This window comes from Notolepis coatsorum (genome assembly GCF_963971535.1).
Source record: "Notolepis coatsorum genome assembly, chromosome: 2".
Lineage (NCBI taxonomy): Eukaryota > Metazoa > Chordata > Actinopteri > Aulopiformes > Paralepididae > Notolepis > Notolepis coatsorum.
Genome location: NC_140166.1, coordinates 110,200,842 through 110,221,018, shown reverse-complemented (window position 1 = coordinate 110,221,018; position 20,177 = coordinate 110,200,842). Strand labels below are relative to the sequence as shown.

Below are 20,177 nucleotides of genomic sequence, written 5' to 3'. Positions count from 1 at the left end.
CCTCCAGGTGATCGCCATGGATAGAATCAGACATGCTTTGTTTACGCTTCTAGGCTACTGGCGCATGCCTGTGATGTAAGCAGTACGCGCGACCAGAGCCGTGACAACCCTTTAGTCATCGTTTTATGCGGTTTTGACAGTTTAGACGAGAGCGCAAAGGTTTAGCGTTTCTAGGAATTCCACCCTGGAAGGTAGTCTCACTTTTTTGCGGTTCACCCCGTAAAAACGCTGTTTCCGTATAAACGAAAGGCACATCCGAAAAAATATTTTTGCGGATTCACCTGCTAGCGTTTCCGTCTAAACAGGGCCTCAAAGAGAGAGTGTTACACACAGAGAGAATTGTATTTAAGGCGACAGGTGAATAGGCAAATATACTTTTCTTTGTTGATTTTGAGATTTTGTTATATTTTGCTTCCTAAACATGTCTTCTATGAAACTAGTGACAATAAAACGTCAATAACACACATTTAGTTGTTTATTTTACTTCATTTTGCCTTATTGCATCCATAAATGTGGAAATATTTAATGGGGACGTGCCTCATTTGCATATATAAACATAACATTCTGAAAACTTGCAATATATTTTTTCTTAGTTTATATGTACATAACAAACTGGGAAAGTTTCATAGTGATATCTATTTAAATTTGTTTTTGCCTATTAGGGGGTACTACACTGTGTGTAGTTCTGTTCAGTTCAATAACATCATTATTATTATTATTCAGTTATCAGGCATGTGAGGCTGTTTAAAAAAAAATGTATGGCATTTTACAATACAGAACTTTGAAGGCGTTTTCCCAAAAAAGAGTTTTTATGCGTTTTTCTTACACGCAAGGGTAGACATGTACCATTCCATAGCACCTACACACACCATACTTTCCACATACTTTCTTCCTATATATACCCTGCATCTTTTTACAGAGAGGTTTGTTGATATATCATTCATAGCCTGATTTATAGTACATTTAGACCAAAAAACATGGTGAACATTTATTTATTTATTTATGACTGTAGTCAGCATTTCCTGATTCATGGGATGATAAAAAAGACATATCCACAATCCCTTCTGTAAAAAGTTCACTGTGTTATGTGTCAACATAATGAAACCATTTAAAAAAAATCTGGCATCATCCAATGTTGGTATTTATACCCAAACGTCATATGCAAATTAGTGCATATTTAATGAGGTAATGCCTATTTTGCATATATAAACATAAGATCTCAGAAAACTTGCAATACATTTGATCTAAGTTGTTATGTACATAACAAACTGGGAAAGTTTCATAGTGACATCTATTCAAATATATTCTTTGCCTATTCACCTGGGGTGTCTCGCCTTAAGTCATTGTAAGATAGAGTGAGAAAGGAGAGACATACACTAACACAGAGAGAAAGAGAGAGCGAATGTCACACATTTGGTGTAGCCCACCCATTAGTAATAGAGATTAAAGCTAGAGTGAGCACTCTCTATCTACACACAGTACAGCCAGCGTGTTCCCACTGCTGCTGCACCATTAGAGTTATGTTCATAAAACGCAGCCTGTTTTCAGGGATAGAATCCATCAGAGCCTCTATGTGGAGGTATCCACGTTTTCCCTACAAGTTCAAGTTCAAGTTCTTTAATAGTTGTCATACAGAAGTACAGAATACTTTCATACAAAATGCTTCTTACTGTTACGCTCCAGAGACTGTGCTAGACAAGATAGTATCAAATAACATAATAACATAATATAGCATGAATTTAGAAGAAGAAAATGAGGTCACAGTGTTCGGTATAGACATATGTACAATGTTCTGAGTTACCATATAATATACAATACACAATACTATGCAGTGTACTAATGTACAGTACTATCTAGTGCAAAGCAGAAATGGGATGAGGTACAATTTTAGGTACAATTTACAGTAAGGTGTACGAGTTGTAGTGCAATCCTTCATCCATAAATATAAAGTGTGGGGAGTGGGTGCTACAGTGTGTTTGTTTAAAGTGGGTGTGTGCTATAAAGTGTGTGGAGTGGGTGCTACAGTGTGTTTGTTTAAAGTGGGTGTGTGCGTGTGGATGTGTGTGCTATGTGCGTTTGGTGGTTGTTGTTGTGTAGTGTTCATTCATTGTTCGTTTAGCAGCCTGATGGCCTGGGGATAGAAGCTACTTCTGAGTCTTTCTGTGCTCGCCTTGAGACTCCTGTATCGCTTGCCTGACCGCAGCAGTTCGAAGAGGCAGTTGTTCGGGTGACTGGAGTCTTTAATGATTCTCTTAGCCTTGCCCTTGCAACGCTTGTAGTAAATGTTCTGGAGGGTGGGGAGCCCCCCTCCAATTGTGCGTTCGGCTGAACGTGTCACTCTTTGTAGTCTGCTTTGGTCTTTTGCAGTGCTATTCCCAAACCAGGAGGTGATGTTGCCGGTCAAGATGCTCTCTATTGTACATGAGTAGAAGTTCTTAAGGATCTTCTGGCTGACTTGGAACTTCCTTAGGCGCCTGAGGAAGTAGAGGCGTTGTCGTGCCTTCTTCACCACACTGTTAATGTGTGTGGTCCATGTCAAGTCCTCGGATATGTAGGCTCCGAGGTACTTGAAGCTGTTGACTCTCTCAACCGGTGCCCCGTCGATGCTGAGGGGGCTGTAGTCCTTGACCCCCGACCTCCTGAAGTCCACAATCATCTCCTTTGTTTTGCTGACGTTCAGGGAGAGGCTGTTTTCCTGGCACCATCCCGCCAGGACCTTGACCTCTTCCAGGTAGGCCCTCTCGTCGTTGGCAGAGATCAGGCCCACCACCACTGTGTCGTCAGCAAATTTGACGATTGTATTGCTACTCCGCTGAGCCACACAGTCGTGTGTGTACAGGGAGTAGAGGAGGGGACTCAGAACACAGCCCTGGGGGGCCCCTATGTTGAGGGTGATGGATGAGGAGGTGCAGTTGCCTGCTCTCACCACCTGGGGTCTGCCAGTCAGGAAGTCCAAGACCCACTGGCAGAGGTCATAGCCCAAGCCCAGGTCCCTGAGCTTGGCTATGAGTATGGAGGGGACTATGGTATTGAATGCCGAGCTGTAGTCGATGAATAGCATTCTCACATAGTTCCCCTGCCTCTTGTCCAGGTGTGATGCTGCTGTGTGCAGCACATGGGATATGGCGTCCTCCGTGGACCTGTTGGGGCGGTATGCAAATTGCAGGGGGTCCATGTTGATGGGGAGGGAGGAGCAGATGTAGCCCTTTACTAGCTTCTCAAAGCACTTCATGGCTATGGAGGTGAGAGCTACAGGGCGGTAGTCGTTGAGGCAAGCAGGCTTGGATTTTTTGGGTACAGGGATAATAGTGGACTTCTTCAGGCAGGTGGGGATGACAGCCTGTTCTAAGGACAGGTTAAATATGTCAGTGAATACTGGGGCCAGTTGGTCGGCACAGACTTTTAGGACGCGGCCGGGGATGCCGTCCGGACCTGCTGCCTTCCTGATATTCACTTTTTTAAAGGTCCGCCTCACCTCATGCTCTGTTACCCTGAACACTGCGCCTCCATCAGCAGCCGACCCCCCCCCCCCCCCATTGCCGAGGCTTGTGACACACGACATACGTCATGGAAGAAGATCGTCTGACTCTGCCTGGTGCTGAGGAACATGGAGGGTAAAATGGAGGAGATGTCACTGTCATCATATCACATCATGTTTTATAACCAGGCAGGTCAATTAAGAACAAATTCCTATTTACAATGACGGTCTGGCGAGAGGACCAAAAGGCCTCTCGAAGGGTAACAGGGAAAGGGGACAAACGTAAATGTATAGAAAAGAGGCGGATGATACAGTACATACATCATAGAGAGGTATGGGAAATAATTAAAACACACATCAAACATCTAGCGAGATATGGTGAGCAGCTCTGGTGTTATAGGGAGTAGATGTTAACAGGTGTATCAAATACAGTAAGGAGGGGTCAGACCAAGGAGGGTTTTGTATACACCAATAGATTTCTCGTCGAGAGTGTAACGGTGGCCAATTTACAGATGTGTATAAGTCACAGTGATGTGTTGAAAGAGGGGGCATTTATATCATATCCTGTGATGTATTGGGGTGTAATACCTGCACAGTTCAAATGCGTCCACATTTCCATTCAATTTGTTCCCCGAACACTCCACCAGCGCAGTCTGAGCATGTGACATAGTGACTTCACCTTGGTGAGGAATGGGATACTTCCGTCTCTATGGGTAGAGGTCAGGGGTGTATCGCCTACTACTCTAACGAGAGCACATCCAGGATCGTAAAGTGACACTAGCCACTAGGGGTTCAGTCTCGTGATTATGGGTTCAACTTTCTCATGACCTTAGAACTATAAATCATTAGCTCCCTAAATCTAATCTATCAAATTGCCTAGATAATCATGATGGATTGAGAATAGATTTTGAATCTAATCGTGACCCTAATAATCTAAATTGAATTAAGATAATATATTCCTTTATTTATCCCCTTGGGGAAATGCTGGTGTCATAGCAGCATGGGGGAGGTGGGAAGGGAGGTACATGTATGGGCAGTGTAATAGGAAGACAATAAATATAGGTATTAAAATATTTGAATATTATTATAAAATATTAATCAAATATTAATTGTAAGATCCCCAAAGCTTCCCAGCCCTATAGCCACCAAGTAGCCAAACACTGTTACTGTATGTTATCCACCCTGTGTTCAGTCTGCTCTATTTTAAATCCTACTTTGAAATTGTGAATCCAGTTAGCTTATTTCATTATACACTGATAGAAGGGAGTGTGCTTCATCAGAATGGCCATACCTACTGTAGCAGGAGTCAGGACTGATCCCTTCTGTCACAGCAGTGGAGGGATAGATATTAGAGATGCAGAGCGTGTTGCATGATCGCCCTCTGGTGGCGTACAAACACATTACATGATGATGCACAGCAGAAGGCTGTACTGTAACTCCCAACAGGACAGCAGCACTGGCGCAAAGGGACAGACCAAAACCACTCACAATATTAATCTGTAACCTTTATTTCAACTGAAAACTCTTTTTCAGCAACATTCCACTAAGTAATCGACCAGCCCAGTACCTATTTGAGCAGCTGGTATTAATATAATAATAATTATAATAAATTAGATTTAGAACCTTTGCTTTTTTGCTTGTTGTGGCCCTCTGGTCTGTGTCATTGGTATTCCCCTGTCTGCCAGTTTGCTTCAGCTCAATCCACGAAGCCTAATGCGTAATTCACTGCAGTGTTTCCTAAAAGTCTTCATTGCTGCCTTTCAGCTATACATTTTGACAGCAGGATATGAAATCCATAGTCGTCTTTGGTTCGTTTGTTCTTTTCATTCTTGTGCCCTGTGAGAATTGTATACAGAATTGGCATGAATTGCAATAATCCATAGTCATTGATATGATTTGTGTCAGCGAGCAACAGTACACCAGCTTCAAGTCATGCTGACAGTAGACCACAGCTGGTGATGTTTAGCTTTTGACATTTACCAGATGTGATTGCGGTCCTTGCTTTGGTTTCTGAGGTAAACTGAGGTTAGCTGAGAGTCGTAATGGAGTTCATTCTTTATCTCTCTCTCTCTCTCTTTCTCTTTCTCTCTCTCTCTCTCTCTCTCTCTCTCTCTCTCTCTCTCTCTCTCTCTCTCTCTCTCTCTCTCTCAGGAGTGCCTAAGCCAGTGGTGAGTTGGGTTAAGAAGGATGGTGAGTTGGATGTAGGTGTGGTGCTGTTGTCCTCGGGGTCTCTCTGGCTGAGGAATGTGACGGTACAGAGCCAGGGAAGCTACTCCTGCACAGCTGCCAACCCCATAGGAAGGTCCACTGCTGGCACCGTGCTGCATGTCCACGGTGGGTTCAGACCAGCGCTGTGCCATCATTCAGTACTTTGTACTGTCTATACAGTACTTGAGTTTTTATATGTATTGTGACTTTCACTTTTACTTCACTACATTAACATTGGACAAAATGCAATCTGAATATAACAAGATTTCAAAGACGTAGCAGCAAGTTAACAAGCTTTCATGTAGCCTGCATTACATTTAGAGAACTCACAGTGTAGCTGTTAACATGCTTTCATGTAGCCTGCATTACATTTAGAGAACTCACAGTGTAGCTGTTAACAAGCTTTCATGTAGCCTGCATTACATTTAGAGAACACAGTGTAGAGGGTAGGGATTCACATTCCTGTACGGCTGTGGGTAGGGCGTTCCACATTATTGTGGCATAATTGTGAAACGTGTTTAGTCCCTTGTTTGAGCCAAATCTGGGCTGAACATGATTTGTGGAACTCCCTCTGGTGTTGTGGTCGTGGACTTGTTGTATCTGATAATGATACTAGGTACCCGCGTTGTTGTCAGATCAGCAATATACTCTTGTGAAGAATGGGATGTCCAGACATGCACTCCTGACTTTCTTGCAAGTTTATTAACAAAATCACACAATGACTGCTTCTTAAAAACACTTGCTGTCGCCCAAAAACACTGGATGTATACAATAATTCAAGGTTTGAATTGGCGTTCTCCAAACTAATCTAACAAGAATGTCCGCTGATCGTATCCCGTCATTGGCAACGTGGATATAGCTTATCCTTTACCGATGGGGCAGTCCATCCGACGTAATCTCCTTTTTATTCTTCATCATCATCTTCTCTTTCTACTCTGATCTAGTGTCTTGGTGGCCCTGTATTTGTAGCCGGCCGGGGTCCAGCTGGTGACATCACAGCTAGTGACATCATAACAGGTTTTCCTCCTACATTTTTCAGTTTGAAAATGTAGGCGTGGCTTATTGCTAACTGCCCTTCTGAAGACAGTATTTCTTTCCAACTCATTTTAAGACTAAAACATTGTTACTATTACATTTACAACACATGATATATGAATATTAATGTACTTCTCTCAAAGACACATATTTCAACATAACACATTAACTGTTTTGTCCCAGAGTAAACCACAAAGCTGACATTCACAGGAGTTATTTTCAGTTCAGCGTATCAAGATCTATATTACCTTATTCATTAAACTTATTTACCTAGATTTCTTTAAAACAGAGCTTTTCTAAATAATTATATTAAATGATACTAATTCAACCAGTTACCCTTGATACTCAAACTTAATTAGTTTACACAATAGTTTTGCACTTTAGTAAAATCACTTGACCTCCCTTAATCCTGTACATTTGGCTATAAACCACTCCAAGTTTACTATCAAAATGTTTCCCAGGTTAAACACATCATTTCAGTAATAATTGTAGTTTAATCTGGTTTAAATTGAATATAGAAAAATACATTTCTAATGTGTCCTAATCACTAAACATTATCTCGTGGTCTGGTTCCCAGCAGAAGTTAGAGCTTTTCACACCTCTGAGAGAAACAGCTGCTTGAGCCTGCTTGTATGCAAATGCCTTGGTCTTCTTTCCCAGCTACTCACAGCATGTTCTGATAACTTGCATTAATTACAGAATGAGTTATTCTTAAAAGATATATACTTTATCCCACATAATACTTTGAAGATGTAATACTTTAAATTACTTTTTTAACCAGAAGCTTTATTTCATGATTATATCTTAAGTGATTTTCAAAGAGCAGCCTAGCTGCTCACACATCACTGTTGATACAGCTGTTTATCACTTATACATGTGATTTGAATGTTATCACCGTTATTGGCCGAACCATTGTTTGAGTCTTTGGGGGTGAATCATATCCCTTTTCCTTCTGTTGTGTGTTGCTTTGAAGCTCGCTGAGGTGTCTGTATACAAAATTGGTTTCTGTGGCGACATCCTGGCTCGCATGACCTGGGACAACTGGTCCCTATATTGATTTAGCTGTTTAAGGTCACAGGAAGATTTTCTCTAAATGACTTCCTCCTGAATTCCAAATGGGAGTTAATACTTATTTTAAGAATATGTATAATTTAACAGTCAAATTATACTACAGACTTCACTGACCTTTAGGAAGCATTTCGACAGGTACATACAGGTATCTTTGTGGTGTAGTGTAGACCAGGCCCATTGCAAGTTGCTGTACTCTGTCGTCTACTCTAAGCCATCCTAGATTGTCAAAATGGGCAGGGGTAAGGTGTGTTTTAGGAGTAAGGCCAAGCAGTAGTCTGACAAGTTTGTTTTGTGATGTTTGGAGCCTTGTTTTTAGGGCCTTTGATGTGCTTTGGTACCATGAGGTGAAAGCATAGTCGTAGAACCCTTGAATGTGTTATGGTTTGTAACCGACCCCAATCGCACAACACAAGACAGGTATGAGAGTAAGCCAAGAACTGGGCATTTATTGAAAACAACAGAAAACGGCACTGTCCCTTTAAGGGAGAACACAAATCACAGGAAAACAAGAATAGGGAAAAAGGCACAGTGCCTTTAAGAGGCGAGCTGGCTAAGGGGAAGGCTAAGGGAAAGGCTAACGGACAGGGCCAGGGCAAGGGAACAGGGCAGGAACAGGGAGGACTAGGAGGACTGGACAGGGAGGACTAGGAGGAACTAGAGAGGGGAAACAGGGACAGAGGCCCGCGGAGGCGGGCTGGGGACAGGGAGGACTAGGAGGACTAGAAGGACTGGACAGGGAGGGATAGAGAAAACAGGGTAAGGCCTTGGAACAGGGCGAGGGCTGGAGCTGCTTACAGGGATAGGAGGGCGCAGGCTAGACGTCTGGAGGAGAGAGCGCCGGCTCGGAGAGCGCATCTGGCGCGGAGGTCTGAGTGGTGCGCGTCTGCTTGGAGTACGCGCCGGTACGGAGAGCGCATCTGGCGCGGAGGTCTGAGTGGTGCGCGTCTGCTTGGAGTACGCGCCGGTACGGAGAGCGCATCTGGCGCGGAGGTCTGAGTGATGCGCGTCTGGATGCGCGTCTGGAGTGAAGAGCGCGTCTGGCTTGGAGGTCTGGATGCGCGTCTGGATGCGCGTCTGGAGTGAAGAGCGCGTCTGGCTCGGAGGTCTGGATGCGCGTCTGGATGCGCGTCTGGAGTGAAGAGCGCGTCTGGCTCGGAGGTCTGGATGCGCGTCTGGAGTGAAGAGCGCGTCTGGCTCGGAGGTCTGGATGCACGTCTGGATGCGCGTCTGAAGTGAAGAGCGCGTCTGGCTCGGAGGTCTGGATGCACGTCTGGATGCGCGTCTGAAGTGAAGAGCGCGTCTGGCTCGGAGGTCTGGATGCGCGTCTGGATGCGCGTCTGGAGTGAAGAGCGCGTCTGGCTCGAAGGTCTGGATGCGCGTCTGGATGCGCGCCTGGAGTGAAGAGCGCGTCTGGCTCGGAGGTCTGGATGCGCGTCTGGGTGCGCGTCTGGAGTGAAGAGCGCGTCTGCTGCGCGGAGGTCTGAAGTGGAACACTGGAATACCTCCCGTAGAGAATTAGAGAGCGCAGTTCAGTGTCTCCCTCCAGGCAAACGGCGACAGGAGGCGAAGGCTTGAGCGCATCTCACGCCGGAGATGAAAACAGCATAAAGACAGAAACAGAAACTCCCGTAGGAGCCTACAGACAGAGAACCTCCCGTAGGTGTCTTGGTGATAGAGATATGATACGGAACGACCCGACCAGGACTGAGGGGAAGAGCGAGGTACTTAAAGCCCACAGGGGCACTAATTAGAATACACATCAGGTGCGTGATGGTAATTGATACTCGAACTAGAAGTGTGTGTTCGGCACCAGACCAATCAAACACATAATGACAGGTAGTCCAAGGGTGTGGCTGCTGAAGAGCAAACGAGAGTAAACGAACGCGAGGGTGGGGGCTAGTGAGGTGAGGAGACAGGGAATTAAAGGTCAAGGGAAAGGCGAACCTCACAGTACTCCCCCCTCCACGGGAGCCACCGGGCGACCCAAAAATACAGACAGAGTGGCAGGGGACAAAACAAGGCAACAAACAAAAGGTACCGGGCCATGCCAGCAGGGGAAGCTACAACAAAAGTGGGGCTAGCAAAGGAACAGGGTAGCTGAGGGGTAACCAGGGTAGCAGAGGGGTAACTAGGGTAGCCGAAGGGTAACTAGGGTAGCTGAGGGGTAAGTAGGGTAGCTGAGGGGCAACTAGAGAAGCTGAGGGGTAACTAGAGGAGCACCGGGAAGGGGCTAGCAGAGGGAAGGGGCAGCTGCCAGGGCACTGATAGCTACAGGGCCTATGCTAGCTGTACTGCTACATTAACATAGAGGCTGCGCTAGCTGCCGGAGCTAGGCTAGCAGACAGGGCTGGAAACAGGGGCACTGGAGAGGGGAACAGGGAAGGGGCTAGCAGAGGGAAAGGGTAGCTGCCAGGGCACTGATAGCTACAGGGCCTATGCTAGCTGTACTGCTACATTAACATAGAGGCTGCGCTAGCTGCCGGAGCTAGGCTGGCAGACAGGGCTGGACCAGCATGAGAGAACAAGCTAGCTGGAAGGACAGTCCTAGCTGTGGGGAACTGACCTTGCTAGCTGAAGGGGCAGTCCTAGCAGTGGGGAAAACTGACCTTGCTAGCTGAAGGGGCAGTCCTAGCAGTGAGAGAAAACTGACCTTGCTAGCTGAAGGGGCAGTCCTAGCAGTGGGAGCAAACTGACCTTGCTAGCTGAAGGGGCAGTCCTAGCAGTGGGAGAAAACTGACCTTGCTAGCTGAAGGGGCAGTCCTAGCAGTGGGAGAAAACTGACCTTGCTAGCTGAAGGGGCAGTCCTAGCAGTGGGAGAAAACTGACCTTGCTAGCTGAAAGGGCAGTCCTAGCAGTGGGAAAACTGACCTTGCTAGCTGAAAGGGCAGTCCTAGCAGTGGGAAAAAACTGACCTTGCTAGCTGAAAGGGCAGTCCTAGCAGTGGGAAAACTGACCTTGCTAGCTGAAAGGGCAGTCCTAGCAGTGGGAAAACTGACCTTGCTAGCTGAAAGGGCAGTCCTAGCAGTGGGAGAAAACTGACCTTGCTAGCTGAAAGGGCAGTCCTAGCAGTGGGAAAACTGACCTTGCTAGCTGAAGGGGCAGTCCTAGCAGTGGGAGAAAACTGACCTTGCTAGCTGAAGGGGCAGTCCTAGCAGTGGGGAAACTGACCTTGCTAGCTGAAAGGGCAGTCCTAGCAGTGGGAGAAAACTGACCTTGCTAGCTGAAGGGGCAGTCCTAGCAGTGGGGGGAAACTGACCTTGCTAGCTGAAAGGGCAGTCCTAGCAGTGGGAAAACTGACCTTGCTAGCTGAAAGGGCAGTCCTAGCAGTGGGAAAACTACACAAAAAGTGGAGGCCATGCAGAGGGACCGGGTTAGCTGCCTGGGCATGGCTAGCTACAGGGCCTATGCCAGCTGCAAGGGCTGCATTAACATAGAGGCTGTGCTAACAGCCGGGGCTAAGCTAGCAGACTGGGGCCATGCAGAGGGACTGGGTTAGCTGCCTGGGCATGGCTAGCTACAGGGCCTATGCCAGCAGCAAGGGCTGCATTAACATAGAGGATGTGCTAGCAGCCGGGGCAAAGCTAGCAGACTGGGGCCATGCTGGTAGTAGAGGCCTAACAAGCTGCAGGGGAGCTAACGAGGCTAACAGGGAAGCAAACAGGGGAGTCAACAGGCTAACAGGGGAGCTAACAGGGGAGACTAACAAGCTAACAGGGGAGCTAACAGGGAAGCTAACAGGGAAGCTAACAGGCTAACAGGGGAGCTAACAGGGGAGACTAACAAGCTAACAGGGGAGCTAACAGGGCTAACAGGGAAGCTAACAGGGCTAACAGGGGAGCTAACAGGGGGGGAAAAAATGGCAAACTCAACATACACCGTCTGTGCTGGCTGGGGTCGTCGACTGGTCGGGTCGTACTGTTATGGTTTGTAACCGACCCCAATCGCACAACACAAGACAGGTATGAGAGTAAGCCAAGAACTGGGCATTTATTGAAAACAACAGAAAACGGCACTGTCCCTTTAAGGGAGAACACAAATCACAGGAAAACAAGAATAGGGAAAAAGGCACAGTGCCTTTAAGAGGCGAGCTGGCTAAGGGGAAGGCTAAGGGAAAGGCTAACAGACAGGGCCAGGGCAAGGGAACAGGGCAGGAACAGGGAGGACTAGGAGGACTGGACAGGGAGGACTAGGAGGAACTAGAGAGGGGAAACAGGGACAGAGGCCCGCGGAGGCGGGCTGGGGACAGGGAGGACTAGGAGGACTAGAGAGGGGAAACAGGGACAGAGGCCCGCGGAGGCGGGCTGGGGACAGGGAGGACTAGGAGGACTAGAAGGACTGGACAGGGAGGGATAGAGAAAACAGGGTAAGGCCTTGGAACAGGGCGAGGGCTGGAGCTGCTTACAGGGATAGGAGGGCACAGGCTAGACGTCTGGAGGAGAGAGCGCCGGCTCGGAGAGCGCATCTGGCGCGGAGGTCTGAGTGGTGCGCGTCTGCTTGGAGTACGCGCCGGTACGGAGAGCGCATCTGGCGCGGAGGTCTGAGTGGTGCGCGTCTGCTTGGAGTATGCGCCGGTACGGAGAGCGCATCTGGCGCGGAGGTCTGAGTGATGCGCGTCTGGAGTGAAGAGCGCGTCTGGCTCGGAGGTCTGGATGCGCGTCTGGATGCGCGTCTGGAGTGAAGAGCGCGTCTGGCTCGGAGGTCTGGATGCGCGTCTGGAGTGAAGAGCGCGTCTGGCTCGGAAGTCTGGATGCGCGTCTGGATGCGCGTCTGGAGTGAAGAGCGCGTCTGGCTCGGAGGTCTGGATGCGCGTCTGGATGCGCATCTGAAGTGAAGAGCGCGTCTGGCTCGGAGGTCTGGATGCGCGTCTGGAGTGAAGAGCGCGTCTGGCTCGGAGGTCTGGATGCGCGTCTGGATGCGCGCCTGGAGTGAAGAGCGCGTCTGGCTCGGAGGTCTGGATGCGCGTCTGGGTGCGCGTCTGGAGTGAAGAGCGCGTCTGCTGCGCGGAGGTCTGAAGTGGAACACTGGAATACCTCCCGTAGAGAATTAGAGAGCGCAGTTCAGTGTCTCCCTCCAGGCAAACGGCGACAGGAGGCGAAGGCTTGAGCGCATCTCACGCCGGAGATGAAAACAGCATAAAGACAGAAACAGAAACTCCTGTAGGAGCCTACAGACAGAGAACCTCCCGTAGGTGTCTTGGTGATAGAGATATGATACGGAACGACCCGACCAGGACTGAGGGGAAGAGCGAGGTACTTAAAGCCCACAGGGGCACTAATTAGAATACACATCAGGTGCGTGATGGTAATTGATACTCGAACTAGAAGTGTGTGTTCGGCACCAGACCAATCAAACACATAATGACAGGTAGTCCAAGGGTGTGGCTGCTGAAGAGCAAACAAGAGTAAACGAACGCGAGGGTGGGGGCTAGTGAGGTGAGGAGACAGGGAATTAAAGGTCAAGGGAAAGGCGAACCTCACAGAATGAGTGCTCCTGTTAGAGTCTTCAAGGTATTCTTATTTACCAGAGAGGAGATCCTGTACAACAATCTTGTTCGTTGGTCAGCTGCTAGTTAACCAGCTGACCTGTAGCCTGCATTACATTTAGAGAACACACAGTTTAGCTGCTAGTTAACACGCTTTCATGTAGGCTGCATTCGATTTAGATAGGGTGACCAAACGTCCTCTTTTTCCCGAACATGTCCTCTTTTCACGCCCTGTCCGGGTTTCATTGTTTTTAAGTTTCTGTTTCACGAATTAGGGGTCTAGGTGAAAATTGACAAGCGAAGACAGGATCAAGTGATAAAAATTTCGAATTAATTTACTTGGATGAGGACATGGAGAGATGGAGAGCTTTTCTCTTGGCACACGGTTTACCCGGATGTCTCTATAAGACTCATTTCTTAACGGATCTTTATAAAATTTCGACCTGTAGGCCTACTACATAAGACTTCAGGCTATGGATTTGCTGTGTTTTCCAGCTTATACAAAAGATATATATATATTATTTTGGAATATTGCAACTACTACACAAAAACCTGAGTACACAAGTTCAAGTTCAACTCAAGTTCAGCCCTATGTAACTCATTAGCACTTAAAGTGATTTTTCTTTATTGTGTAAGAAACTTCAGAATGTTATCTTTAAAAAGAGACCAGGCTTATGCATGTGCTATAAGCATAAAGTATAAAGATAAGCTAAGCTAAAAAAGTATGCAGTCCTCAAGGGAAAAAAGGCAGCTTTTCTGGGTGCATGTTAAGAGGTTAAATACATACCAAGACATAGTGAAATGAAGGTGGCCATGCCCGCTTTGATTGTGCAAAGTATCATTAAGTATCTCGAGGCTGGGCCCAGCATGTCCTCTTTTTTGGAAATCAAAATATGGTCACCCTACATTTAGAGAACACACAGTGTAGCTGCTAGTTAACCAGCTGACCTGTAGCTGCTAGTTAACCAGCTGACCTGTAGCCTGCATTACATTTAGAGAACACACGGTGTAGCTGCTAGTTAACCAGCTGACCTGTAGCCTACATTACATTTAGAGAACACACAGTGTAGCTGCTAGTTAACCAGCTGACCGTCAAACTGTATCTTGCATTACATTTCGAGAACACACAGCGTAGCTGCTAGTAAACCAGCTGACGTGTAGCCTGCATTCGTTTTAGACATTGTGGTCTCTGCCAGAGGCAGTGATGATGGAGAAAGAGAATAGTAGTATGGTTAGTGTAGATAGTACTATGGTTAGTGCCGATAGTAGTGTGGATAGTACTATGGTTAATATGGATAGTACTATGGTTATGGTGGATAGTAGTATGGTTATTGTGGATAGTAGTATGGTTTGTGTCGATAGTACTATGGTTAGTGTGGATAGTAGTATGGTTATATATATATATAGATATAGATATAGATATAGATATATATAGATATATATAGATAGATATATATATATATTATATCTACTATCTACAGTACTTTATGTAAGGACTGTGCATTAACTAAACTGTGTATGTCTCTCTCTCTCTCTCTCTCTCTTTCTCTCTCTCTCTCTCTCTCTCTCTCTCTCTCTCTCTCTATCTCTCTCTCTCTCTCTCTCTCTTTGCAGGTCTCTCCCCTGCTCTACCAGGCAGGATGTCTCCAGTGGTTCAGGACCTGAGCAGGAGGAGGGTTCTCATGGCCTCTCGCAGTGGGACCAGTGTCATCATCAGACCTGGAGACATCCTACGCATAGGTACACACACACACAACACACTGCCCCCCCCCCCCCCCCCCCACCATGTTGTGCATGACTCACTAAAAACCTAGCAATTGTAAGAAAAAAAGCACCACAGGAGAGAAACATCAGATGGGCTGTTCAAAGGGGATCCCCCAACAGGATGCAATAAGCAGACATGGGAGCAAATAAACAGACATCCTAACTGAACTAACCACATTAAACGTAAGGGTATATCCCCGACCAGGTGAGATCAGGGTAGGCTGAAAGAGACAGAGAAAAGATGGGTCTTAAGCAAAGATTTAAAAACTTCGACAGAGCAGGTGCCCCTGACGGCGGCAGGTAATTTATTCCACAGGTAGGGAGCGTGCCGCGGTAGGCAAAGGCTCTGTGGCCAGTGGATTTCTTTTTTATCCTAGGAATCGATAGGAGCCCCGCATTTTGTGAACGAAGAGCACGAGTGGACGAGTATCATATAATGAGATTGGATAGATAGCGCGGTGCAAGGCCATTTAGAATATTGTACAGTAAGTGAGGAGCAGCACTTTAAAGTCAGATTTGGCCTGAATGGGAAGCCAGAAAATGGGGGACCCTGATGTAAACAAGACAAACGTCTTTCTCTGGTCTGTATCCCCTTAACAATTGTGTGTATTGAGCCATACTGTATTGTACCCATTCTGCAATCTGTTAAATAATGTTTTCATTCATTCATTCATTCAGCCAGTGTAGGGAGTACAAAATTGGTGTGATATGATCAAATGTTCTAGTTTTAGTTAGTATCCATGCAGCTGCATTTTGCACAAGTTGAAGATTTTTGACACTTGAGTTACAGTACAGTAGGTAGGCCTGAAAAAATAACATTATAGTAATCTAGACGTGATGAGACAAATGCATGAATGTATCAGCGTCGGCCAAAGTTAAAATAGGGTGCATTTTTCTTTTTAGATATTATGGAGATGGAAGTAGTCAATTTTGGTGACATTTTAATATGTGCATTAAAGGGGGAGGAATCCAAAATGACTCCAAGGTTTTTCATGGTGGAGCTCAGAGACATGACAAGTATCAAATTTGAGGGAGATGTCCTCAAACAGGCATCTCTGATTTGGGGGGCCAATTACTAGCATCTCAGTTTTATCTGTGTTAAAGGATAACTCCACTATTTTGGGAAATTAGCTTATTTAACATCTTCCCTGGAGTTAGACAAGAAGATGCATACCTTTTTTGTCTCTGTGCGTGCATTTTAGCTTTGGGAATAGATGCTCCGTTAGCATAGCTTAGCTTCATCACTGGAAGTGAGGCAGGACAGTAGCCTTACAGTGCCTTACAGTGTATTGCAAGGTCTGACATTGACCAAACTTGATATGCATGACCTTGGTGGGCTCTAGGTCAACTCCTGAAAAGGGGGTCAATGTCAGACTTTGCAATCAAAAGTTAGGGGGCTAATAACCCTTGCCATAATTTCAGTGCGCCCCTAACTTTTGATTGCAAGGTCTGACATTGACCCCCTTTTCAGGAGTTGACCTAGAGCCCACCAAGGTCATGCATATCAAGTTTGGTCAATGTCAGACCTTGCAATACACTGTAAGGCTACTGTCCTGCCTCACTTCCAGTGATGAAGCTAAGCTATGCTAACGGAGCATCTATTCCCAAAGCTAAAATGCACGCACAGAGACAAAAAAGGTATGTCTAACTCCAGGGAAGATGTTAAATAAGCTAATTTCCCAAAATAGTGGAGTTATCCTTTAAGGAGCAGAACATTTAGCTAAATCCAGTTTTTAATGGCAAGCAGGCAAGATTTTGTAATTGGGAGGAATCATTCGGCGTAACACTTTGGTTGCCAGCAGGGGGTGCGCTATTTATCGCTTGAGTGCCAGCGCTTTAGTCAATGAGAGGACGGGGATATTTGCGAACGCATAAACTATATCTTAAATTATGGCTATGTGTCTAATACAACCGTCGCTTATCAATGACTTGCTTGCAGTCAACATGTACGAAACGGATTGTTTTTTCATCAGTACATTTCCGTTTTATACCGTTTTGAATACGAGTATAGTTTTGAAGATTTCTAGTGATTCCAGAAAAATCCGCGAAAATAGCCATTTACTGGAATACACAAAACACGTTGTAATTTTTCGGCCTATTTATGAATTGTTTTCAAATAAACGCTAGATTATCGATAGTATAATATGTGTGCTTATGCACGCTAGAGAAGCGGGCTGAAAAATCGATTATCCATGACCTGGTCAGCGCTAACGTCATATACACACATAGGGGACACGTTGTGAACGCTGTGAAAAAAACATCTGATTACCCCAAGACTGGTAAAATAAAGTCCTTACCTCACATCAGATGTTCTGCAAAAAGATTTATCCAATTCCTGATCGCCATTCCAAATATCGATCGTGTTTATTGAACGTTAGACCTCGAAACTTTAACGACCCCATGCCCTAAGAAAGGAAGCATTGGACATTCTCTACCTCCTTTCGGTGGTCTCATGGCGCCCTCTAGTGGGCACCATCAGATGGTGCAGGTGGCCATTTTGCCTGTACTGATAAATTTAATTAATGTAATTAATAGGATGATTAATGTAACTGGGTTCTCATCTCCTTCCCTCACTTCCCCTCCCACTCGTAACAGAATGATTGTTATGGTTTGACACCGACCCCAAACGCAAACGGCACAGAGAGAGTAGTTTCAGAGTTAGCCAAAATCTAGGGCTTGTTTATTTTACAGAGTAACAGAAAGAACTTGGTTGAGAACAGAAACAAACTGGGAAACAAGCATGTGAGGAATGTTGCTGCTCTGCAGCTTCTCCCGGGGGGGTTACGTTTGAGGAATCTGTCCGTGACGTCAGAGCCGCTCTGCAGAATCCTCCCGGCAGTACTCCGAGGTGGTAGCGGAACAGGGAGAGAGAGAGAGCGGGTTAGCTCAGTGAACAGTTGGGAACTGACAGGTGACAGGTGAAGTGACTTGTCCCAAACAGATAATCCAAGTGACAGAATCTTCGGTGTGAAACACACAGTGAGCAATGTCCAAACAATAAATCCAAGTGACAGAATCTTCGGTGTGAGACACACAGTGAGCAATGTCCAAACAAATATGAATCCCAATGAATATCCAAAACAGGCAAAAAGGGTGAGAGACAGTCTGAACGAAAAACAGGATCTCTTCAGTGTTTACACACACGAAAAATGATTGAGTCCAAAGACTGTCTTGCAAAAACTCACCAGAGCGCTGTGCGTGAAGCGAGCAGATCAAACAGGGCTAGCGCTTCGTAACGGGGAACAGGTTGTCCAAACGGAATACTCCTCGAGAGTCCTGGGAGGCAAAGCACAGGGAAAAGCAGGCGACGGAAGGAACGGCAAATGCAGAGAATATATCAGAACGATCCAACAACACTAAATGGGGAATCAGGGTATATAAAGCAAAAGGAATGCTTAATGACAAGCTGTGACAGCTGCGGGATGAGATTGACAAGCGTGTGGTTGGGGGAGCACCAATCAAACGGCATCTACAGGAAGAAGCGTGTGGAGAGGAGAATGCAATTAATTAACCGAAAATCTTAAAGGAACAGAGCGAGTGGGTGAGCAGCGGGCAAAACCTCACAATGATGCCACCATTACAAAACCCAGCGGACAGATTAAAGGGGACAATGAGTATCTTACATAAATTAATGGATGGGAATATGGCTAGCTACACCCCAGCTAAATGTTTTTTTTTGCTGTAGACAATTCAGTCCGTCGCGGATCAGAGTCCGGACCAGGAGGCAGAGATGAGGGTGGTGGCCGACCAGGTCAGAGTCCTCATGGGGAGGTATTGTTGCTTTCCACCCTCTGACCTGCCTCGTTATTGTGGTTCTGCAGCTAACCAGGTCTCCACAGTGGGGGTAGCTCCTGTAGCTAGTCCTACCCCAACAGCTAGCCTAGCCCCTACAGCTAGCCCAGGCCCCACGGTTACCCTAGCCCCCGCAGCTCGCAGACCTCTAAGACCTAGCAAGGCTCGGAGGGCGAGCGGGACTAGTACCGCTAACAAGGCCTCCACAGCTGATCCGGCCGTCGCTGCCAGCCTGGTTCCGGTCGGCGTAGTCCCGGCTGTCACCGCTCCCCCTCCGGCTTCCACGCCCAGCCCAGCCTCTACGCCTGGTTCGGCTGCTACGCCGGGTTCCGTCACCTCATCTCCGGTCCCTACGCCATGCCTCGTCGCAGAGACCGGTCCAGTCTCCACGCCCTGCCCAGCCTCTACGCCTGGTCCGGCTGCTACACTGGGTCCAGGCTCCTCATCTCTGGATCCTACGCCACGCCTCGCCGCCGAGACCGGTCCCGTCTCCATGCCCTGCCCAGCCTCTATGCCTGGTCCGGCTGCTACGCCGGGTCCCGGCTCCTCAACTGGTCCTGGCTGCTCGACTGGTCCTGGCGCCCGTCTTGTCCAGCCCTACGCCGTGACCGGTGCCCCGGTCCTCGCCATGGTCCTCGTCGTGGTCCTCGCCGTGGTCTTTGCCGTGGGCTACACTGGATCCTACTCCGGGGGTCGTCGCCGTCACACCTCCGTTCCGGCTCTCCTGATCCGATCCCTAGTCTGGCGGCTGGAGGGTCCCTTGTCCGGGATCCTGCTCCGGATTCTTTACCCTTGCCCCTGTGCTCCAGGTCCCCTGACCGGCCCTCTATCCCCATCCCTGACCCCCCTCTCCGGGCCTCTGCACCCGTCCCCACCCTCCCTCGTCGGACCTCTGTTCCCAGGTCCAGCCCCCCTCTCCGGGTCTCTGCACCCATCCCCACCCCTCCTCGTCGGGCCTTTGTTCCCAGCTCCTGCCCTCCCCTCCGGGCATCTGCACCTGTTTTCAGCCCCCCTGGCTGCTATGCCCCTCCTGGGTTTTCTTCTCAGGCTCCCGTCCCCAGTTCTCCGGGTCCTCGCCCTCACCTCAGTCCGGGGTCTCGGCCTCCTGCCTCGCCCATTCCCGGACGTTATCGAGCGTCTGGAAGCCACCCGTTCGGGGGGGGGGGGGGGGTGGTACTGTAACGACAAGATAAGAAAGGAAGCATTGGACATTCTCTACCTCCTTTCGGTGGTCTCATGGCGCCCTCTAGTGGGCACCATCAGATGGTGCAGGCGGACATTTTGCCTGTACTGATAAATGTAATTAATGTAATTAATAGGATGATTAATGTAATTTCATGGTGTGTG

The 20,177-nt window shown here is 47.4% G+C and overlaps 1 protein-coding gene across 1 annotated transcript in view; it reads left to right on the top strand.

The window, feature by feature from the left end:
- The window catches only part of adamtsl3 (ADAMTS-like 3), a gene marked incomplete at its 5' end in the record, with an annotated part of 671,346 nt that overhangs the window by 620,430 nt on the left and 30,739 nt on the right, over positions 1–20,177 (top strand). The window contains 2 exons of the mRNA XM_084308274.1: positions 5,630–5,812; positions 14,889–15,014. Coding sequence (XP_084164400.1) covers positions 5,630–5,812; positions 14,889–15,014 — 309 coding nt within the window. The remainder of the gene's footprint in view (positions 1–5,629; positions 5,813–14,888; positions 15,015–20,177) is intronic.